The sequence below is a fragment of the Netta rufina genome, assembly GCF_964035555.1.
Source record: "Netta rufina genome assembly, chromosome: 8".
Lineage (NCBI taxonomy): Eukaryota > Metazoa > Chordata > Aves > Anseriformes > Anatidae > Netta > Netta rufina.
Genome location: NC_140131.1, coordinates 5,937,507 through 5,961,500, shown reverse-complemented (window position 1 = coordinate 5,961,500; position 23,994 = coordinate 5,937,507). Strand labels below are relative to the sequence as shown.

General features: G+C 36.1%; 2 protein-coding genes across 2 annotated transcripts in view; one reads left to right on the top strand and one right to left on the bottom strand.

The window, feature by feature from the left end:
• Window positions 1–1,497: 1,497 nt before the first annotated feature.
• On the bottom strand, window positions 1,498–2,922 carry MAGOH (mago homolog, exon junction complex subunit). Its single transcript, XM_084290722.1, has 5 exons — window positions 2,806–2,922; window positions 2,667–2,725; window positions 2,486–2,596; window positions 2,080–2,162; window positions 1,498–1,639 (listed from the first exon to the last, which is right to left on the bottom strand). Exons 1-5 carry the CDS (start codon window positions 2,891–2,893, stop codon window positions 1,540–1,542), a joined length of 441 nt encoding a protein of 146 aa, XP_084146848.1. The 5' UTR covers window positions 2,894–2,922; the 3' UTR covers window positions 1,498–1,539.
• Window positions 2,923–3,131: 209 nt separating this feature from the next.
• LOC311212047 (nardilysin-like) overlaps window positions 3,132–23,994 on the top strand; it is a gene marked incomplete at both ends in the record, with an annotated part of 29,537 nt that continues 8,674 nt past the window's right edge. The window contains 20 exon segments of the mRNA XM_084291153.1: window positions 3,132–3,205; window positions 4,175–4,472; window positions 4,859–4,940; window positions 6,140–6,293; window positions 6,742–6,815; window positions 7,475–7,570; window positions 8,090–8,212; window positions 9,199–9,256; window positions 10,333–10,406; window positions 11,937–12,006; window positions 12,798–12,875; window positions 13,346–13,466; window positions 13,547–13,605; window positions 14,556–14,610; window positions 16,366–16,470; window positions 16,618–16,738; window positions 17,850–17,969; window positions 19,937–19,988; window positions 21,142–21,292; window positions 23,074–23,201. Of these exon segments, the coding sequence (XP_084147279.1) occupies window positions 3,132–3,205; window positions 4,175–4,472; window positions 4,859–4,940; window positions 6,140–6,293; window positions 6,742–6,815; window positions 7,475–7,570; window positions 8,090–8,212; window positions 9,199–9,256; window positions 10,333–10,406; window positions 11,937–12,006; window positions 12,798–12,875; window positions 13,346–13,466; window positions 13,547–13,605; window positions 14,556–14,610; window positions 16,366–16,470; window positions 16,618–16,738; window positions 17,850–17,969; window positions 19,937–19,988; window positions 21,142–21,292; window positions 23,074–23,201 (2,093 nt within the window).

Genomic DNA, 23,994 nt, shown 5'->3' with positions numbered 1-23,994 from the left:
GCTTTTTCCAAGACACTTGGGCACAGTCTGATGTAGGAAGAACAGGAGGAGGTGCGAGGGTGAGGGAGGGAGCAGCTCGGCAGAGCTGGTGTGGGGAGTACCCTCAGAGCCCTGCTGGGGCTTGGGCAGCCGGAGCTGCCTCACCTGAGGGAAAGGTGAGGGAGATCCTTGGTAGAGAAGTGAAAGAGTGAGATGAATTTTAATAATTAACATAGATACACGCCCTACTTTTTTATTTTTTTTTTTTAGGAAACGGCATCTTCAGCTTTTTTGACCAGAATGCAGATTTTGCTTCAAAGTCCCTACTTTTTTAAGACAAAAAAAATCAAGCAATGTGGATTTTGGCTATAGAGGATGCACCCAGATACTTTACAGTATTGCCAGACACAGAACTAAATTTATGCCTCAGGTAAGGCTTCAATAAATAGCCCTTGAAGAATGATCAGCTATTACTAAACTAGATCTACTTCTCTAACGTTCCATATATTATGCTGGAAAAAGTCTGTAAGTTCATTTATCAGAGCAAAAGCTTGACCAGAGTTAAATTAGAACTGCCCTGTCACAGATGAAGGTGCTAGTAAATCCTTATCACGTTTTGATAAGATGCCCATTACACCAGAAATATCACCCAGAAGAAACACTTGAAATTAGCACGCCTCATGTATGTCAGCTACAAGTTTTATACAAGTTTCACCATGCTTCCAAGCTCTCATCTTGCAGCAACTTTCTTCTGCCTTCAAGCTTAATTGGGAAGTTATAAACGTGACAGTTCCCCCTTAGTCACCATAAGGTGGGCACCAGCAGATGTCAGACTGCCAGAGATGCAGTTCAAGTTCATATTTATAATGAAAGCCATCCACCTGCTTCATAAAGTGCTTTCCAAAAATTACCACTTTAAAGTTGAGACATATGTTTGATCCTCTAAATCTGCCAAGCAGTTCTGCACAAAGGGCGTACTAGTCTAGAACTTAACTAAATACATTCCACACTTTTAATTTCAGTTTGTCTAAAATTTTAAGGGAACATGGATGGAAGTCTTGGTGCCTGGATGGACCTTGCACGGTCTATTGTCTACTTTTGCTCTAAAGGCAGGCAGCACTCACAGCAGGAGTTTATTATAGTTTGTGTCTTTGCTATAGCCAGTCATCATCTGCTTTAGTTTTTTTGAACAGGTGAGCTGGCTTCCCTGATTTCCGAATTGGGATAGTAACACAAATTTATTGTCTGCTGTTGCATAGATTAAAAAAATTAAATACAGCTTTGTGATACAAATGAAATAACATATCCTGAACATAGCAGGATAGTGTTAGGAAGTCAGTTTATCACCAAAGGGTTAGGAAGTCAGTTTATCACCGAAACTTAAATTAAAAATACAGATCTCACCATTTTATTACGACAGTCACTTACAGTTTGTAAAAAAAATTCTAACATACATAAAAGTTTCAGATCTGAAGAAGCAAGGAACTGAAAAAGCATCCCTCCCTCTCTCCCCCCCTCCCCCCCTCCAGACACCGTAATACAAACTTCAATTTGTTTAATTTAAATTGGCTTAATCTTGAAATGTAGTCCAATAAGACTGAAGACTAGACACTTAAGGTCCTGGACCAGGTAGTAGAATACTCTCAAGCCTTCTGGATCCCTGCAGTGCACAAGAAGGAAAAAAAAAAAAAAAAAAAGATAAGTTCTAAGAGAACAGCCTTTAGACTATAGCATATTTTAGCAAAATCTTTTAGAGATAGTCTTAGACATAACAGACTCATTTCATCTGGCACTGACAAAACTTACAAACCTGGCGTGCAGAATGTTTTAAGTCTTCATAGTACATACACAGGCCAATGACAGTTCAGAGTCTGAATGTCTAACAGGCATTCTCACAGTAAGCTTAGCTGTTCGCTGAATTTGGAAGCATGATGTCAAGTAATGACACTTGGTTAATTATGCTGCAACACAGAGCACTTGTACTTTATACTGTTTCAAACTACAAGCCAGTTCCGGGTGACACAAGTACCTAATAACTAGCAAGTTCTAACATAGATATCTACATTTAAAAAAAAGGCAGTAAAAAAGCAGAATACATACTTAGATTGGTTTACATCGATGAGTGAACCTATTTTTGATGTGGTAAAGGAAATGTGCTCATCACCAATTACTATTTCAAGCTCCTACAAAGTAAAAGATTATAATGTCAAATTAGTACATTGCAGTATTAATTACAGAAATAAATGTTTTGATGTCAAATTACTACATTGGGCTATTAGCTACAGAAATATTTAAGCAGCGAGATGAAGGCTTTTTCGTTTTTATTACAAGGATACTGAACACATTATGTTTGTGAATCCTTAACTCTCACAATGAGATTATGATTTAGACAGCGCCCAAGTTTTAAAATAACATTCATTTACTTCTTTGCTAGGAAGAATGCTGACAGAAAAGCTCAGTTAGATAACACCTGAGAACAGGAGCAGCAGTGAGAGCAGACACCGACCTGCCGGCCCACCCTGTCGGGAGGAGGCCACAAAGCATCATCTTCTTTAGTGATTTCGCTGTCATCGATTATCCTCTTCAGCTCCTCCATCACGCTCTTGTGGACGTAGGCCTGGAGGCGACACCCAGCATGAAAACCCCGCTGTATCCCACCCCACCCCTCACCAGTCCCTTCCCCTCACCTCCTTCCTGATCATCACATCGTTCTTGTAGTTGCTGTTGTTGGCATAGCGCAGTTTCCCTGCCGGCAGAAGGCCACACACGTTACCCACAGCCCCGACACCCCCGGGGGTCCCCTCCCCCTTCCCTCCCTCGCCTCACCGTCGGGCCTGAACTCGAACTCGAGGAACTCGTGGCCGAACTTGCCCTTGTGCCCCACGTAGTAGCGCAGGTAGAAGTCGCTCGCCATGCTCCCGGCACGCAGCGCGGCCCCGGCGCCGCCCGAGCGCGTCATGGCGCCCGCGTCCCCCCCACCCCCCGCCCCGCGCCGCCATTGGCCGCGGGCGCCCGGCGGAGCGGCCGCTGCGCCCCCCTGCGGCAGGGCCGGCGCCTGCAGCCCTGAGGGTCCCCCCTCTCCTCCTCCTCCTCCTCCTCCTCCTCCTCCTCCTCCTCCTCCTCCTCCTCCTCCTCGTCGCCCCGCTGCCGCCATGCTCCCCAAAACCGAGCCCAACCGTGGCGACCCCGCCATCGCCACGGCCCCCGGCGACACGAAGCGGTACAGGTGAGGGGCGCTCCCCTCACGCCGCCGCCCCAACGGTCGCTCGGCGCCGGCCCCTGTTCCGGGCGCTGTGGTACCTCAGGGCTCAGCCCCAGGGTACACGGCAGTTTTGGTGCAGAATTTACCACAGCGACAGCCCGTGCAGTAGTTTTCTGTAAAGTAGTAACCTCTAGGTGCTCTTTTGTGGGGGTTAAGTGCCAGGTTGGGATGCGTTTTAGGATTTTGCTGGACTAAAATAACGGAACAAAGCATTTGCCTCTTTTTTTCTCATTTAACTGCTATTTGCTTGGACCTACAGACACTAGTCACTAGGCACACACAAAATAAAGAACAATTTACTGTAGGCTCACCAAGACTGAGGGGAAAAAAAAAAAAAAAGAGATTGAGAAGTTAAGAGTATTCAAGGGTTGCACTTGACGTGATCATGGACTCCTAGTGCCATTCACTCTGCAGTAACAGGTCAAGCATCTTCTCTGCCTCAGTTAGACTGTTTTTTTTTTATTTTATTTTATTTTATTTTATTTTATTTTATTTTATTTTATTTTATTTTATTTTATTTTATTTTATTTTATTTTATTTTATTTTATTTTTTACTTTGGGCTATGAGCCTCACAGATTCTACATTTTTTTTCACTATGTTGCCCAGTTAATTAAATTGAAGTAATTGTTTTTTATCTGCTGTTATCTAATTTTTATCTAATTTACTCACATAATATGATTCTTTCCCCTCAGTAACATGTTGTTGTTGTTGTTTGGAAATGTAATTAACAACAAAAACCAACAATTTGACAAAAAAGTTTTTCTGCTTTCAAGTTATTCTTCATTCTTAGCAGATCTTCGGTGACATTGTTCTAGAAAGAGGATATGATTCAGTAGTCTAGAACAATTACAGATAAAGTAGAACTCAGCTCTTCTTTGATGATTTAGATGTTTTAAGGAAAATTTACATTGCCCGTGTGATTGATTTCACAGGTATATCAAACTACAAAATGGTTTGCAAGCATTACTTATTTCCGATATCAACAATGTGGAGAAAGAATTTGCAGAAGAAGAGAGTAGTGCAGAGACTGAGATTGAAACTGATGATGACAATGACTCAGGAACAGACAGTGAAGATGACAGAGAAAATTCTGATAACAAGGATGATGAGAAAGTTAAACCTGAGGAGAGTCCCAGTGATTCAGATATGGAAGTAGAAGGGTTAGCAGTAGAAGAAGCGTGGACAGAACCAACAGGAAAGAAAGAGGATAATGAAAGTACAGAGAAAATGGTATATATTTACGTTACAGATTTTAACAGTTTTGGAGTTGCAAATCCTGCCCAGCTTGGAAAGCTACCTCAGTAACCTATTCTGGAGTCCTATTTGTCAGCATACTGTTTTTCTTTAGTAGTTCAGTGCCTAGCTTTCTTGTCCAGGTTTGAGCCTTTACTGCTCTTGTTCCTGGATTCTCTGTTTGCTGAGTGATTTCCCTAGCATAGCAACAAATTAACAATGGTTCTATCTTCCCTCCTTCCCCCTGTTTGTTTGTTTGTTTGTTTGTTTGTTTTTCTGGATGAATTTCAGTTACTTCCTTGTCTGATCATTTGCCTGCCAGATAAAATTAAACATTTTTCTTACAAGTTGTTGCAACAATGTACAATGTGTTTTCTTCCCAGTCTGCTGCTGCCCTTTGTGTTACTGTTGGCAGTTTTTGTGACCCTGAAGATTTGCCTGGGCTAGCACACTTTCTTGAACACAGTATGTATCATTTTTCATGCTAGGCTTTCTTTTCAGTTTTGAGCTTTCACACTGATTTTGACTTTTGTATCAGTTTTGTTGTAATATTAATATTTTTTACAAATCAAGCTGTTTGTGTAATTTTTAAGTGAACTCCAATTTTAACTCTGGTGTGGCTTGATGTGTTTAAAAATAGTGGCCTGATGTGAATAACAAAGTGGTTATATAGTCAAATAAACTTTAATTTTCCAATGTATGAAAATAAAAAGAATATGAGCATATGTGTAAGATACAACTCTGCTGAAATGTGTACATTTCTGTATTTGTGATGAGTAATGATACTTAAATATCATGTGAGGGTTTTGTGAACTCTAAATAGTTTTGTTAAAATTAATCCTGTTCATTCACATTTTTTTTTCCCCTTTTAAATCAAATGCATATTAAGGCTATGGTAATTACTCTATCAAGTCCTTCTGAAACCTTTCTTTCTTGCTAGTATCTCTAACAATTTCCTTGTATGAAACCTGTACTAGTCACACACCCTTAAGTGTTCAGAGCAAATTTCAGCCTCTTATCTGTAATAAGAAGTTATTGACAGATAATAAGACGAATGACATCTTCAGAGTTCTGCCAGGTGTCATTAAAAAAGTGAAGACATCAGCCCATCTTTTGAAGTTAGCCATTCATCCAGGTAATGGTGGTTGCAGAGCAATGATACAGTGTGTTGTCACAGATTTTCTGTGCTTATTTTAGAGGACTATGAGTTCTTCCTGTCTTGCTGATCTGTAGATGATTTGATTTTTCACTGAATGGACTGAGATGTAATTCTTTGTTTCTTATACTTCTTTCAATTTTAGATTTGATGAATTATATTAATTTGTGTGTTTGCATGTATATCTGCTTGGGTCAGTTTTTTTTTTTTTTTTTCTTTGAGTGTTATACTGGAAATGAGCTGAAGACAAACACACTTGAGTTCTGCTTATAAGACAAAAAATATTTTAAATCTTATTTCTCATATTCCTAAATAATTATTGTCTTCCAGAGTTTGTAACTTTATTCACCACCATGAAAGGAATCAAATTCTACCATCTAAATAAGAATTTACTTGATTTTAAAGAGTTTTAATCCCTTTTTACAGAAGTTCAAAGTGTGAGGCACACAGCAAAAGAGGGCTGGGCTGTGAACTACTCATAATTTCCAATCCTGTTTCTTTCATTCAGTGGTATTTCTGGGGAGTTTAAAGTATCCAGATGAGAACGGGTTTGATGTGTTCCTGAAGAAACATGGTGGCAGTGAAAATACTTCAACTGATTGTGAGCGAATGGTTTTCCACTTTGATATCGGGCAGCAATATTTTAAAGCAGCACTTGATAGGTAATGTGGTCACATTAAATAAATCATTACTTAGATTAAAATACATTATGGCAGTGTGTATTTGTGTAAAGAAACTGAATTAGGTGTTTCTATTTCCATGTTTTGGTCAGATTTAAGTTGGAACTTCTGAACATCTTTTTAGGGGTTAATTCTTCTGAACATCTTCTTAGGGTTAATTATTGCCATTATTAATTTATTACATTTTTCAGTTCCCCAGTGGAGAAGTACTTTGAGAACCTTCTTGCAGTCTGTTCCTTTTAAATGTGGGTTTACTTAGGTTGCTGCGGAGCATTGAGTACCGTGTGATTAAGCCTTCAGATGTACATGTAAAGGTTTTCTTTATTCAGGCTAGTGTCATTGCCAGTATCTCTTGTAAGTTGGAAGTAATAATGTTTCTCTCTTTCCAGCAGGCAAAATGAAAATATTACCATTTTTCCTTCTGCTTTAGATGGGCTCAGTTTTTCATTCATCCATTAATGATCAGGGATGCAATAGACTGTGAGGTTGAAGCTATTGACAACGGTAAGAGTAATATAATTGTAATCTCTCTTTTCTTGAGATTCTCAGCCTGAAGTTTGTGAGTGCAGTATTTAACCAGCATACTTTCATATTCAATGTTACAAATTCTCATTTATGTTTAGAACTTCACTTCAGAAGTAACTTGTATTTAACATCTGGGTCAGTGGAATTTTATGATTTCCCTGAACTTCTTTGAGCCTTCCTTACATCCATACTTTAGTGGTAAAGGACACTTAGAGTTTGTCATTAAGAACAGTGAGATGTGGTGAATGTAGAGCAGTATGAGTAAGACTGCGTGGAGGACAGTCTTCATGAAGGCACCTCAAAAGGCATTAATGAAACAAGACAATTTTGGCGAACTGAAGTAACAATAGGTTAAAGGTGTTCACTAAAGGAATTATAAAAGGTTTTTTATTGAGATTTCACAATATATGAAGAGAGGTTGAAGAATGTCAGCTTTAAAATAAATGTTAAATCACTTTTCTTCTTGTATTGTACATTACAGTTAGGAATACCGAAAATATTAAATCTGGCCAGGTTTGACTAGAAGATATATTTGACTTCAGAATATACCTCAATTTTTTCTTTGTTAAAATTATGTTGTCCTTTTATAGGAATATTGCCTTGAAACCAATGACAATACTGTTCAAATTCTTTAACAGAGTACCAGTTAGCGAAGCCCTGTGATACAAACAGGTGGGAGCTACTACTAGGAAGCCTTGCCAGACCTGGGTATCCAATGAGAAAGTTTTTCTGGGGTAAGTTCTGTTTAAATGACTGGGACAAAGGCATGCTCGCCCTGCTGGGCTTAGTAGCTTGGGCTATTGAATCAAAGCTCCCTGTATCTTTTCCATCACAATAAAACTCCCTGTCATTCTGTTAACTATGGCACCTTTTTGGTAAAAGTTTTGAGTTCTTCTCCAGTCTTTTCACAACTTATCTGGCTATAGATATTAACCAAAATGTATTCATTCAAGAAAATATTGTTCTTTTGGAATGTCAAGGGGTTCCTTATAAGTAAATTAAGTAGTTAAAAATACTGATTTATTGACCAGAGTTTCATGGGTTTATCCAGACTCTTGGTAGTAGCTGTATAAATGTGAAATGTTTTTTATTTTTTCAGGCTTGAACATTTAAAATCACATTTTTTATGCTGCCTAGATTTCCATTTATTTTACTGAATTTCCATTCTACAAAATATCTAAAAGTTAGCCCTTGAGCAGAAGAGTCCTATCAATACAGAAATAGCTAACTGATTGCTTTCTTAACTTTTACAGGTAATGCAGAGACATTAAAACACGAGCCTAAAAAAAGTAACATCGATATTTGTACAAGGTTGAAGGATTTTTGGTGGAACTATTATTCTGCTCCTTATATGAACTTAGTTGTTCAATCTAACGGTAATACCAGATATAAGCTTTGTATATTCCTCCTAAGTAATTTTCTGTTTTGACTTAAGCTTTTTATGAGAGAACGACTCTACCGTAATTGTCTAAATTGTTTTATAAACCTTTTTGGGAATACCAGTGCTTAATGCAGTGTTGTTTATATTATTGTGTTGGAATGAAAATCAAACCAGAATGTAAGTTATCCTGAGAACTGGCATTTAAATTTCTCTGATAGGTGGGAACCAGCTGAGTTCTGTATTTTAATTTTAACATATTTTATAATGAGAGAATTTTCTGGGTAAGGTAATTTTTTTTTTCTTCTGTGTGGGTATTAGTTGTTTTATCTTCTTAAAATAAATATCCTGTTTGATAGCATTAGAATGGATAGCATATTGCTAACACACTGTTTGGGTTATCTTGACGCATTCATTATCAGAAGTCATAATACAGTTAAATGCATTGGCTTAAAGTTTTATTTGTGAAAGACAGAAATATGAATTGTAGTTCTAGTTCTAGTTCTTCAGCTAAAAGCTGAAAAGCAGATTCAGATCACAAGAAGTGATCTGTATCTGAAGACAGTATCTATATAAATATACGTATCTTTAGTATTATTACTTTAGATATAGAAGGGGTGTAGTATAAGAATATGCATATTAAATCTTGATACTGATTTATTAGTTTGTTTATTTGCTTGTTCTGGTTTATTGTAAGAGAAGCAAAATTTACATGATTTTCAGTTCTGACTTATGGAGAACAAGTACCAATGGGGCGTGGTGAAGCTGGAGAAATCAGATGAACATGCTCTGAATATTTCTACTTGGTTCTTTCTTGTATCAATGTATGTGGCTGAAAGCTCTAATAACCCTACTTTGGATCCCTAATTTAATATAGTTTTAAGTTTGCAAGATTTATGAATTGCTTTTACTTTCCTGAAAACATGCTTGTGCCCTTTGAAAAGATGTATTTCTGCTTTTTTTTTTCTTTTTTCTCCTCACTAGAAACTTTGAACACTTTGGAGAATTGGGTGACAGAAATTTTTTCACAGATTCCAAATAAGTAAGATTCTTTTTTGATATTTCTCATATCTGTAAAACTAGGTTCTAAGCATGCAAAATTGTATGCAGTTGCTTTGCCTTGTATCTACAGAGGTTTTGATTCTTATTGATCATCTTATTATTTTCACCGACTAAATTAAGACAACATTGTCTTTAGAAGTTAGTAAATTCATAAAATGTTTCTTTAATATGTATTTGATAGCATTTAGTATGTTCCATAGATCATTGTTACACTTCTGTTCCTTCTGTAGTTACAGGGAAGATAGTTATATCTCATGTGAATCTCTTTGTGAATTTAAATGAAGTTGTTTTTTTTTTTTTCTCATTTGAAAAGTGAATCTGTTTGGTTCTAACCTGTTTGTTAAGTCAGCATTAGAAGCTGGAGTGTAGTCCATTGTATTAAAATTTCTAGCCTTGAAAAGTAACAGGGATGTGGTGCAAATGAATCCAAATCATTATATTTTATTTTCACAAATTAAGAAATTAAATATTATTTATTTAAATTATTTTTGTTTATGGTGGAATTGTTACTTCAACTTACACATTATATTATTATGGGAGCTTGTTTCCGGTGGTTTCTTCTGAGATACAGAAAGAATCTGGTACATCTTGACTGAAATTAGCCTTTGTGAATTGTCCTCTCAGTAGTTCCCACAAAATATTGGTGTGACATAAGAGGTACCTTATGTCAATGCCCATTTCAAGCTCTTCAGTTAGAAATTGGCTAAGGGCTTTATTCTATCCACATATTTCTGTGGAAGATGATTTTGTTTATACAAATCTGCTAAAGTGTTTGAAGGTTCCCCCAGATGGCAGGGAGCAAAGGTATTTATTTAACCTTTAGCCCACAAGCTTCCCATAGGGGAGGGAAGGCTGTACATCTGAAATAGTCGAAGGAATGTTGAAAATATTACCTCTTTAATTGGAATGCCTAGGTTCTGGTCCATGTTACTTGAAAGGATATCTTAGTTCTGTTGAACAGTTCAAGATGATACTTCAAAGCTGGGCTACTAAGCAGCTACTGCTTGCTTGCGTACAATAAACATTGTGCTAATTTTTTTTTTCTTTTCTTTAAAGTGGTTTACCAAAACCAAGTTTTGATCATCTGACAGACCCTTTTGATACACCAGAATTTCACAAACTTTATAGAGGTGAGAGACCTGGGACAGTGCATAACTAACAGAAACTTCAACATTTTACCTTTAGAGACACGTTCAAACTGCACTGAATGGACCTCATTCACGCTCTCTGTTATGCTTTGACAAGAATTTGAGTTAGATTTTCTTTTTAATCTTTTTACCTGTGCCTACATACCTTTTAATTGTTCTTGTATTTCTTTTTTCTTTGATTCTGATATTTGGTTCTTTCGTTTTCTGTTATTCTCTAAGAAGGAAACTAGTCTAATAGGTCAGGAAATCCAAACTTAAGGCTTCATTAGCAAACAGGCAGAGAGACCTCTGTTATGTCCCGACTTCTCACAGAAAACTGCCAGACCTTCCTTGCTCCCTGCATGCATCAGATTTTCCAGTGTCTACAGCCATTTGAAAACTTCTTTCAGGAAGAGTACATTGCTTTCCTCATGCATAGATAATAGTACCTTCAAGCAGTCTTTGATCTGGTGGATACAGAAATACCATCCATTGCCTGTGCAATCCTTATTTGTAAAACCTTTGTGTAATTTTCAGGGTTACCTAGCAAGAAGCAGGCAAAGGCTCAACTTTCAAGAGAGCCCTTGCAGAGAGACTTTATATGCAGGGGATGAGTTAAATTCATTCAGGGTTGCCATAGCAACCCTTTCTGCTGTATCCAGAAAAAGATTGCTTTATCAGTAAGCACACCCTTTCACAATACCCGTCCTTCACTTTTGTTCAGGGGTCTCATAGCTATTAGGAGCAATAGATAGGCAGGCCTCAAATTAGCAGTGTCTTAGACTCTCTTGTACATCTTTGATCACTAATGCTCTTCCTCGTCTAAACGTATACCAGTACGTATATGCTCCACCTCTATAGTTTTTGGCAAGAGACTGCCCCTTCCATATTGCATAAGGGCATATAACTTCAGATTCTGGGGTTTGAGCACTATTATTTATAGCTACATAATACAATTCTCAGTCCTGCTACTCTTCAGTCCACTTCCCCTGATTGCAAAGGATTCTTGTTCACTTTTTGCAAGAGCCTGCTTTGTTGTGCAAAACTGCTCACCAGCCCCTAGGAGCTGTCAGATTGGTTCTGTGTCACGTTGCTGGCAATTTCTCAGTGATAAAAAAGAAAACAGGAGTATGGAAACCTAAACTGAGATGAAAATTATGATATTGACTGCAATAAACTAATCCCCTTCAGAAAGTGAGGGAGTTATTTCTCTGCATATGGATCTCATAACAAAGTGATTTGACTCTCTCACAGATAATTATACTTTATTTGCAGAAAGTCAGGATTACTGTGACTATCCTATTAAGCCATGGGATAGCATATAAGCCATACCTATTGACGATGGTTTAACGGAGCAGTGGATGGTAGTTTAATGAATTAGTGTGTATATTTGATGTATTTCCACATGCACAAGTGCATATGCATTTTTTTTCTTCATCAAACAGATTATCTTGCTAACAGATGGTTCTTGGGATTAAAAGTATTGGAAATAATAACACATTTCTATTTTAAATGAATAAATGTATTTTACAGTTGTCCCGGTCAGTAACATCCATCTGTTGAATATTACTTGGGCACTGCCCCCACAAGAGAGAAATTACAGGTAAAGTGATGTTTAGACTTTCATTACATTAATTATGTAATTATCATTAATTTACTTTATATATTGATTTCATGCTGTTTATAAAACAGTTTGTGTTGGGAAGCCAATAAATGATCAACAACTCATCTCATGGTAATACCGCAAAACAGAATAATTTCAGGTAATATATTTCATGCTACTGGTGCTTTGAGAATAGCATCTAAAATAGTGTTCAGTAAGGTAAAATAAGGTAAAAGGTTTTTGTTGTTGTTTCTTTTTATTTTGGAACCAAGGATTATGTGGATTTTAGTTGCCTTTAATAAAGATACTAGTAAAGATATTACTTTTCTGAAATATCTTGGAGACACTTCCACTTATAATTTCTTCATTTTGTTATTACTTTCACTGACAAGCACTAGGAACTAGATCAACAGAGGGTTTAGTGTGTGGCACAATTTGACACCTGCAGTGTATGTGTTTGAATCACCTCCAGTGGCCTTTAAAACTGGAGTTAGGGGTCTGGGTTCTTTCCTTAGCAAGGTGATCCAAAGGACTTTTACACAAACTAACACAGAGCTCGTCAACAGAGACTACAAAGCAGAACTGTATGTCTGAAATCTTAGTTATGTACCCGAACTGTGACAGCAAGTGAGATCTTTCCTACAGCTCCAAATCTGGAGTCTGAAAACTATTAGTGATAACTGGCACTAGAAGTTCTCTATCAAAGAAAAGTGAAATGTTCATTCTTTTCAAATTTTCAAAGATTTTTTTTTTCTTTTTGCATTATAACTGTCACCTAATCATTTTTCTAGGGTAAAGCCACTGCGCTATATCTCCTGGCTGGTAGGACATGAAGGCAAAGGCAGCATTCTCTCTTTTCTTAGGAAAAAGTATGTATTTTGTCTTTTTAAAGTGTGCAGCGGGGAAAACAATATAATTTGCCAAATTTTAAACAATGTCCATAGTTAGTTTTATTTTTTACCATTATGATGTGATTTAAGTGATGTAAAACACTCAATTAAGGTACCATATGTGTTTTTACTTCTAAAAACAACAATTATAACAGGAAGATTTTCTGACTTTGTTAACATATTCATGAGTATATGTTGCTCTTGTTCTAAATTAAAAATATGTCTTTAATATTATGATATGTTGAATGTAGTCTGGAAGGATGCCCGCCTTGCAGATTTTTAATTTGAACGTATTTGACATTGTAGAGAGAAACATCTCTTTGGCTTAATCAGTTAGGATTAAATTTTAAAGCAGCTTTCACTGAACTGAGATAAACTTTAACAATGAGGTGATACTTCAGGGAAATTTTTAACTGGAGTAATTAAGACTGGATTTAACTATTCAATAGGCTTTGGGCTGTCGCCTTATCTGGAGGAAATACTGAGACAGGATTTGAGCAGAACTCCATTTATTCTATCTTCATGATTTCTATTACTTTGACTAGTGAAGGTTATGAGCATTTCTGTGAGGTAAATTTCATTGTAATTTCAATATCTTGCCATTTTGCCATGCAGATTTCAAAAGAAGCTACTTTTTTGTCTATCTTCAGGTTGCACATGTTGTATTCCAATATATGAAAATGTTGCAGAAAGCGGGCCCAGATAAAAGGTAACTCTTGAATCCAGTGCATCATCACAATTTCAGTAGGAAAAAAAAAAAAAAAGATTACTGAAGATTCTCATCTTGTGTATGGCTATCCATTCCACTTAGATACATGTCATTTAAATTCTAAGGAACACCCTTGTCCTCATGTCCTCTGTCACCTACAGCTCTTTCATCTTCCATGTTCTGCTAGAGACTAATTTCTAGTGTGACCAAACTTAAAACTGATAACTCAGCTTGGTCATCCAACAGGAAACAGAACAGCTTTAAAACTTTAAAGAAAGATCTGTTGCTAATGTAACTCATTTAGTTAAAAAATGAAAAGGAACGTCTTGAGCAAGCAGCTTGAAACACAACAGAGGAATGAGGAGGTCCAGTGGCTTTGGATAGTCTGAGGACAGTAATCCTTTCAGATAGCTTAGCTGCATCTGAAAGGATGTTTTCTGTATTTTGATACCATTTCATATGAAAATTCCTTTAGTTGGAAATCCAAACTACTAACTGAAAATTTCATTTTCAATGGGTTTGGTAAAAGTTCCACTAAACATTGCAATTTGAGAGTGATCTCAAATGTTTCCAGTCAGTCAGTAGGTATAACTGTGAATTGGAATCACAAGTTTTCAGTTCTTGTTTCCATTATGTTTTCTGTTTAACTCTTTAACTGTTACTTCTCTGAAAAAATGGAGGAAGCTAGTAATATGGAGGAAGAAGCTAGCTGAAGGACTAATTAGATTTGTCTGAAAAATCTTCAAAGTTTTGAGCTTTCAGACTGAAAGGAGTTGTCTGCATGTTTCTAGTATACTGCATTTTTCCCTTGTGTTATCTTAAGAAAGTATTCAATAGAGATATGGTACTTTTTGACTCAAATCTTCATTTTTTTTTTTGCCTAGAAGTGTCCTCTTATTTGTCTCTAAAGAAATGTGACAGTATAATGAATAAATTTTTTTCATTTACAGAATCTGGAAAGAGATCCAGAAGATAAATGATAATGAATTTTCTTTCCAGGATCAGGTACTTAGCTCTTTTTCAGCTGTTATGTATAAGAATATCTCTGAGATGCATTTTTTTTTTTTAATTCCATAACTTTAGACTTTCACTGTGTACTCTCTTACAGTAAATGGAATTAGAGTTTTCCATTTAAAGATGTGTTGGAAGAAAGATTTTTTCTTAAACAGAAAAGCATTACATTTAAGATAGAAAAATGATAGCCTTTATGACTTTTAAAGCTTTCCTATTAAAAGATGCCTCTTATAATAATGCATCTTGAATAGTCTATGATACTTTCCAAAAGGGATCTTCTTCTTGTGGGGTTTTGTTCCTCTCCATTTAATTTTTAATTTTAAGGTTTTAAGATTTTTGTGTCCACTTCATTCTTGACTCAGTGCGTGTTTTTTGTTTCCACAAGTAGAAGTCATCTCCTCTCCAAAGTCTTAATAAATGTATTATGTTTCTTTACTGAAACACACACTCTTTACTGTGTCTCTGTATGGTTCCTTGCTTAGAGTACTGATGTGCTGGTTGATGATTTTATATGTTCCTGCAATATGGATTATTAAAGTTTGAAATGGAAATCTTTTGCAAAATTGACACTTTAATTACACAATAGAAAGGTGTTCTGTATGTTAAAACACTTCTAGGGAAAAAAAAAAAGTCAGTATAAAATTAATGTGCTTATTTTAGGTTGCATTAGGTGTTTTTTTCTCTCAATTTTCATGCTGAGAATCAAAGCTGATCAGGCCCATAAAGGTTCTCAATTTCTCTCAGAATGTAGGTTTTAGTTGGACCTGAAAATTGCAATAGCATTGTTTTTTCTTCAGATACTATTATTTATCAGCCATAGAATTCATGGGTGCAGCTTGAATCCAACCTCATTTTATAGTAGTTGTGGTATATGCGTGTGTGTTATCTTTGAGTAGTGTGGTTGGTCAGCAAGTAAGGCTCACTTGAACCATCTTTCCCCTCTCAGCATTATTGTTTATGCTTCCCTTAACCTCTTCATGTCTGTTGTATTTATTGAAATTCATGTGTAGGGCTCTGAAATATGAGCAAATACCAACTTTCTTGGCATCATAAAAAATCTGCCTGTGAAGCCTTGTTGGACAACTCGACTTTCTGTAATGGTCCCAAGCACAGATGTTGCTGTGACATGCTGCTTTGAGGGGAAAGCACATTTTTAAAGTAAGCGTGTTTCAGCAGTGGGAATAAATTCTGGCTTGTGATCTTGGCAGTTCTGGTACAAGTGTTTGTGCTTTTAAAAGTCATGCAAAAAATTCTGAAAGCTCTTGGATTTATATGTGCACCAGGAGAAGGAGAATTGTGAGGAAGTGTTCATAACACATTTGGAAGGTATGAAAAAATGAAACGTATTTTTTGAGGCACCCATGCGCTTTCTTCAGAGATCTACTAGAATTTTGGTCATGGGAAGGTGGGGAAGATACAGTGGGGGAGATGTGCCCTCCCAAAGCACATAGCATATTCTTTTTTTTTTCTTCCTATGGACATATGTGTAATCAAGTAATCTTTTTATTATTATTATCTTTATGAAAGTATCAGATAGAAACTTGTTTTGAATATGATCCTAACTACAGGGGCAGAAAATGTTCTTGTCTTTCTTTCTTTGATTTGTTGCAAGGATGGCTGCTTAAATATATTGGGCAACCAATATATTTATTAAGTTAGAAAAGCTCTATATAGCACCAAAAAATGTAAAATAGATTGATGTTTTAGTTGTTAATGATATGAAACAAATATTTATTAATTTTACAGGTTGATCCAATTAATTATGTTGAGAATATTTGTGAAAACATGCATCTTTTCTGTAAGCAGGACTTTCTGACAGGAAATCAACTCCTGTTTGACTACAAACCTAAAGTGAGTGGACCCACAGCATTGAATATATGTATTTGAGATAGAAAGATTTAGTATATTGAGAGTACTGAGTGAAATCGAAGGACCTTTACTAAGTACTTTGTGTGTGTGTATTTGGAGTTTAATTAAGTTTCTTCATCATTGATATAGGTAATTTCCAATGTTCTTGACCTGCTCTGCCCTCAGCGAGCCAATCTTTGTTTGTTGTCTACCAACGAGGGAAAGTGTCCTCTAAAGGAGAGATGGTTTGAGACACAGTACAGTGTAGAAGGTAAGAGCCTTTAAAGAATTTAGATTTTTTTTTTCCAAATGGAAATTAAAGCTGTTAGAAAGGTAAAAGAGTAATGCCTAATAACACACATCTAAATATGTGAGAAAGAAATTTGACTAGTCAGCCTTTATGATCTCTAAATCAGTTTTAATTGCTAACCTGACTGTATGAATGTTGTAAAGGGACTGGGTGTTTTTGTGAATGTTCAGTAGCAATTTCCTTCTAAATTTTTTTTTTTTTTTTTTTTTTGTGGTAAATTAGCCTACCTAACCTTAGGGGCCAGGTATCTTCTATATGGGAGAACAGAATTTTCTGCTTAAGTAAATAAGTAAAGAGATGAAAACACAAGCAGTGCATATAGCGGATTTTTTTGGTAACTTGAGAATGGTAATGCATATGATTTTCAAAGTTTGTTTGAAAACACACTTTAAAAGTGGCTTCATGTGCTTCACAGACATTGAGCAATACTGGGCTGCTGTGTGGGCCTTTGACTTTGAGATAAATCCGGACTTGCACCATCCAGAAGAAAATTAATATCTAGGTAAGAAACCTATACCTGATTGAATTCTGTCATTGTTTTACATGTATTCCCTAGCTTGTTCTGCATGATAGTAAGTAATATCTGAAAAATGGTCTGTGCATTTTCAGTATTTCTATAGCTACAGGAAGATGTTTATTTGTGTTAAATTTTGGTCAAGGTTTTTACAAATTTCAGTTTTTGAATCAAATTCTATCTGTCATTGGTTCTTTACTGTATTTTTAAGGCAAAGTGAAATAAAACTGTCTTAATGCATTCATAATAATTTGTAATTGGCTAAAGAAAATCTGAGGTTGCATTATTGGTTTTGGCCAGCCACACTGTTTTAGAAAGACAGCACAATCAGAAAGAATACTAGCATTTTGAATAATTGTCTATTTGCACTTTGCTTGAAGATGGCAATATTGTTCAAATTATTGCTGTGGGGCCTAATTAACTATTTGTGTCCGAAGAGTTGTATACAATGAATTTAATATAAAGACATAGAGGACTTGGGAAAAGTCTGTTTTGAAAATAGTGTACTTGGATGGCGGATCTGAAGTTAACAAGCTGTGTGTTGTGTTTCTGTGTTAGCCACTGACTTCTCCCTAAAGGCACCTGATTTTCCTGAGGTAGATTATCCAGTGAAAGTTCTGAATACACCACAGGGATGCATGTGGTACAAGAAAGACAATAAATTCAGGAAACCTAAAGGTAACTAATGTATTAACAAATGTGCAAAACAAAGTGTTCTCCAGGTTCCTGTAAACATTGTATAGTCTCTATTTTTTTTTCCCTTTTGTTAAATAGATGGTTAAGCACATGGCTTGTTATATGGAATACCTTTTTCTAAGACAAGTCTGGAGAGAGATGTTAATGCAGAACTACAGTGGTTTCATTTATATAGTCAGTGATACCCCAGTCTTTACTGCTTTTGCCCTCTGGGCCCCTAGCCCAAATATCCACTCCTCTTCCAGCACCTGCATCTGTGGATTGTTAGCCTATATGGTCTTTGACTCAACTTTGAGGGAGATCATACAGACCTGTGCTGGTAGCTACAGAAGCTCCTATGCTGAGGTTAGGAAAGGTGTGCACATTTTATTCTCTCTGGTTACATAAAACTCTGTATGTTGGATTTATAGAAGAAGAAAAGAGCTTAAATGCTTGCCCAATCACTTTGTATTCCACAATGGAATAGGAAAGGTCAGGCAATAACTTATGTTCTAAAGGAAGACTTCAGTACAATAGAATTGGTTTATTTAATAGTAAAGAAAAGGTCATGTCTTTTGTTCTTTTACTCTCACATAAATTGATTTTGTAAAGTTGAAGTTGGTTTATTACCATTTCTTTTTTGATAACTTTGTTATTCTAGTATTGGAGAAAAGGTCATCTTCTTAGTGGGTACCTGCTATTCCATGGTCCATTAAAACTGCATTATTTCTGTTGAAGCTAAAGTGTTGTTTTCTGGTTTTGTTTTTCACTTTTTCACCTAACTTCACCTTTCCCAGGTAACCCAATTCCAGCTGGGTACTTTGTCATGCAGTCTAGTATATCAGAGGTGTCTGCTTATGATTAGAGCTTTGTTGCTCAGTTGTGTTGTTTGGGTTATAGAAACTTGAATATCTCAATTTATGCTAGCCTGATGTGCTACTTAGATTAACACAGTTGTTTTTTTCACTGTACAAGAGCTCATAGATATTATCACTTGATTATCTTTCCTTATAGGTTTGAATTGCAGGATCTATCTCAAAGTCAAGTGTCAGTAGAACACTGTGACCAAGTATTGTCATTCTTATTGATTCTTTGAACTCTGACTCAACATGAAGCTACTTTAAAAACTGAAAGACCCTCTAATAAATCAATCTATTCCCCCCCGCTTTTTATTAAAGGAAAACAGATTAAAAAAGCACTGCTTTCTAATACAGATCTAACTTTAAAAGAAAAAAAAAAAGTGTGCCTCTCAGGAGTTAAAGCATCTGGAAGAAAGAAACCAATCTGGGGACTGCAAGTCTGGTTGTAATTTAAAAAAAAAAAAAAAAAAAAAAAAAAAAACCACACACACCAAAAAAGTTCCCAAGAAACCCCATCCCAGAACCTTGCAACCCTTCCTTCTCCCCAGACATTTATATTTTCTCTGTATACTCAAATATATTCTCTGGAGTCACTGAGACAATACCAAATAAAACTATATTACCATTATTAGTGTAGTAATATTCTGTATCTGATATACATGTACTTAAGTTCTTATCGAGAATCTTTTTGATGTAGTATTTATATACTGTAAGAGTATTTTTTGGTTGTTTTTTTCAGAGGCCTTCTTACTGCTTTTGACATAGAGGGGTAACTATGTCAAATATCTGTGCATCTGTGGTATTAGTGCCTATAAAGAAAATCAGAGCAGATAAACTCTTGAGCAATTTAAAAACTGAATAAGTACAATCTGTCTTCTCCATATGAGTGTCTTTTTTGGTTCTTAATGCAAAGTGACTACAACTCCAAGTTCTCTTTAAATTTAAAAGTAGCTCAAAGTATGTAAGTTGGTGAAAATAATTATGGAACTGGCTAGAAGAAAGCTATTCAGAAGTATTTGCATTCTTGAATTGAAGCTGAAGTTGTTTCTGCAGTTGTTCCTTTCTTCTTTTCTTCTTTTTCTCTCTTTTTTTTTTTTTTTCCCCTCTCAGTTTATGTACATTTCCACCTAATTTCTCCACAGGTACAACAGTCTGCGGAGAGGTAAGAATATCTCTCTGTCATCTGCCCAGCAGACTAAGGCAAAAAATTAGATCTTTGATAAAGTAGTAGCAATTGACATGTTCGATACAGATTAAAGATCCCATTCCTTTCATTTAATTTGCTCTGTTGCTCAGTAGTTATATTTTGAGGAGGTAGGGAAAGCAATGTTTTTGCAGGAAAACGGAAATGCATACTAGATGTTAGTGCAGCTGACTTGGTATGAAAGTAGCTTATAACCCTTATGGTTATAAGAATTAAATCAGAGTAATCTGCTAGAACAGAAAGCTGATCAGAGACTGCTGGAACGGGCCATCAGCTGTGGGCAGCACATACAACAAACTGAGAGATCTCTAGTGTGTAGCTGTGAAAGAAACTGATGCAGAACAGCACTGAAGTGCGTAAATTACTGAGTTCTACTTGTAACTCCATAAATATATCACATCCCCCTTTGTGCCGCATGCCCGCTAACCTTTGATCAAGACTGTCTGTTGTAACAAGATGGATAGTAGTTCTGTTGTAAGATTGCTACAGAGCTTCATGAAAGGGAGAATCATTTATTTCAAATATCTTCAGAAGCCTTTATTTCACCAGGCCTTAACAGTACATGTTTTTGAAATTTTAACAGAAACACTTGATTTTAATATGGTGGGCATTTCACAATTCTTAACCATTATGAAAGATTCCTTGAAGTGATAAAATGTGTTTATACCTATTTTGACTCCATCGCAGACACTTCCATTTCAGATATAGCTGTGAATCTTTCAAATGTCATCTTTGCAGCTACCTTTTTTTGCAGCTAACACATTTTTTTTAGCCTTGTTAGTATGTAGCAAACAAATTTTACTGAGTGTTAATATAGTCCTTAAAAATTAATTCTTTGTTCAAGGTAGTTGTTATCCTTGCACATACTAGAAAGTGCTGCAAGTTATCATACAGCATGGTTTTAATAACATTTTTTTTGCTTTTCCTCTGATACACTACATTTCTAAGTCTCATGCCAGAAAATCTAGAAGACATCTTTGTGTGTAATACCTAACTAGGTGCTTCAAGCTCTTACCCTTGAACAATAACTTGTTCTTAGAACTATTGGATTGAATAGTTCTTTTCTTTGTTTCTTTTCCATGTTGATTCCCATTCTTTTTCATTCATGTAGTGTAGTCCTTCTAGATATTTTTGTAAGCAGCCTGTCTCTGAATCTGTCAGAACCAGCATATGGAGCTGATATTCCTAAACTGGAGTACAAACTGGTGGCTGGAGAGCATGGTTTGATCATTAGAGTGAAAGGATTCAATCATAAGCTACCTGTAAGTCTTAACATCATCCTTAATAGAGCTCAACAAATCAAATGTTGAGCATTATTTTCTGTTAGTCAGAAGCCTGAAATGCTTGTTTTATGCTACAGTTCATTAATTAATAATTCTATTTAGTTTTAAAGTCTACTGAGGGATAATGGTTTTGCATGTAGTAAAGAACCATGTGCATTTTTTCTGCTGAGTCCCTCAAAAACTGTAAGATCAGTGAGGTAAAGACTTATGGCTTAGGCTGGACACTTTAGGATGTGAATTGTAAAAAGAATGAGTGTGGAGTAAAGAAGGCTGAATACAAAACAATTGGGTTTTAACTAAGTCAAGGTTTTTTGCATGCAGTAAGAAAGAATGAAATGAAAGTTTAAAAATACTGAGCTCTGATTCGAAATGTATAATGCAACTCTTCTCAGTACAAATCTGATTTTAACTTATGCTTATCATATGAAAGTCTCCCATGACTTCCTCTAACAGAAGTGGTCTAAGAACTGAGAGCATGGCCAGTGCCAAACAGCAGATATGTGTGTGGGGCATACTGTTTGACGGTGGAAGGGGGAGGCAGCTGTGGAGTCACAACAGCAAGCTGGGACAAATCATTTCAATACAGATGTTAAAAAGTGCTTTCCTAATAGCTATTCAGTTCTGTATTTTTAAGTAGATGATAGAGGCACAATCATATTGACTGTCCTCCTCTGTCTATAAGAAGTGTCATTGGCACAGATGGATCTCCACCAACTGGTATTATGAAGGGAGCAGTTGCAAATATGTTCACTGATCAACTGCTTCTAGTTATATCAGTAAAATAAAGATATGTCTGTAATATGGATAAGGTTTTGATAGTGTGGGAACCTAACTCTGGCTATGAAATTCTCACATTCCTAAAGGATCTCAGCTAGAGATAAAGAACCATGTGTTACCTGTGGACTTCTGGACCTGTGAAGAACTTTGGTTAGTAACTGCAGTTTTACTTTCAGTTTCCAAATTATCAGATTTGGTTTTCAGAAGCTTTTCAGCCATCCCAGGGGGTGGCTGCTTGAGAGAAAAGCCAAACTCTGTGAGAGTGACTATTGCAACTAATTATTCAGATATAAGGAGCTTTTTAGGAGCTCTGGGAGCAAAATTTAGATCTTAGTATAGGACAAGAAAAACCTAATGTAAGAGATTCCTGTCTTTACATACACTGGGTATAGTTTACTGGCATCTCTGAAGTCCTAGATACATTTTGACTATGAGACAGGGTTGAAAGGAACTAAAGGGGCAGAATGAATTTTCATCCCTCTGTAATGTTTTATTGGAAGACCAGAGGTGAACAAGATATTTGTGTATCCTGCAGGATGTTACAAGTGAAGATTTTGCTGTCTAGATTTCACATCAATATGAGTAGGTTGTTGCTCTGTTTGTTTCTCCCCGTTTTCAAGTAAAGAAATTTCATTGTATTTTCTTGACTATTTTAAGTTAAATTTATTAATTTATTTTATAATAAGAGATAGCTATCCAGTTATAAGTATTCTTGGTAAAAGGAGTTGTATGGTTTTAGCAGAATTGTTGTCTGACCGATGTGTTCTGGTAATGCATTATTTATTTTTAAATAATTGATTCATTTATTTATGGTTTTTCTTTTAAATATATATGTAATTAATTTGTTGCCTGGAGAAAATATAAGAGGTTTAAGTACTGTATTTTTGAATGCTCTGTTATGTCTCACATTTGGTTGATTTGAAAAGAACCAAGTTGTCCTTCTCATAGTGTAAATTTCTCAGGAAACAATATTTTCTTTACAGCTACTGCTTCAGCTCATCATTGACCATTTGTCTGACTTCAGTTTTACTCCAGGAGTCTTTGAGATGGTTAAGGAGGAACTAAGGAAAACTTACTTCAATATGCTCATCAAATCGGAGATGCTAGCCAAGTGAGTGTCTGTGGGAAAGGCTTAATTTTAGGGTAGTGATAGGGAAAAAAAAGGCATTAATCTTTGTTCTTCCTATGTTGTCATAGTAGCGTAATGTAGTTGCTTGAAGAGTTGCCTGTCTTTTTATCAGAAATTACCATGCAGTTCTTTGCATACTCTTGCTGAATATAGTGAATGCCAGCACAATAATTATATGTGAGCACAATTTTCAAACTGCCAAATATTTTTGCTTTATACTAAGTACCAAGACTAATGATCAGGTGCCAAAAGCTGACATGAATTCACATATTAAAAGTTATCCTGTATATTTTTTTTCTTAGTTGCTTACATTTTTTCTGTCAACAGCACCTGTGTGTATGTTCTCTGAGGTTAAAATTCCTCATTAAATTACCAAATCTTCTGAATAGGCGTCAGCTGGGGTCACTCCACTCCCAGAGTTTCAGCCCAGCTGCCTTTTACTTCTTTCTAATTGCTATCGGTGTCACTCACATTTCATGCTATATCTTTATCAGTACTTCTCGCATTCTCTCCAGAAGGAAATTTTATTTTTACTTTGCTTATCAGTTAGACAGCCTCTGTTTGTTTCTATAAAATAAAAAAAATGTTAAGAAGAGGAGAAACTTGAGGTCTGCTGCCGCACAGGTAAGGATAAGTAGACAAAACTGATATTGCATAAAATTTGTGTCAGCCAGCAAAATTTCTGCTTGTTTTGGAAAGGATAGTTACTGGAGTCAGAGCTTTTTTGTAGCTGAAAAGCAGGAAAGGTACCTAGAATATTCTTCCACAGATCAAT

Bases quoted from the DNA above. Each gene is read 5' to 3' on its own strand.
- MAGOH (XM_084290722.1), bottom strand. From the start codon at position 2,893: ATGGCGAGCGACTTCTACCTGCGCTACTACGTGGGGCACAAGGGCAAG. The intron at 2,726-2,805 runs GTGAGGCGAGGG...TTCTGCCGGCAG, and splicing joins GTTCGAGTTCAGGCCCGACG to GGAAACTGCGCTATGCCAAC. The intron at 1,640-2,079 runs GTATGTATTCTG...TGTGCACTGCAG, and splicing joins ATCGATGTAAACCAATCTAA to GGATCCAGAAGGCTTGAGAG.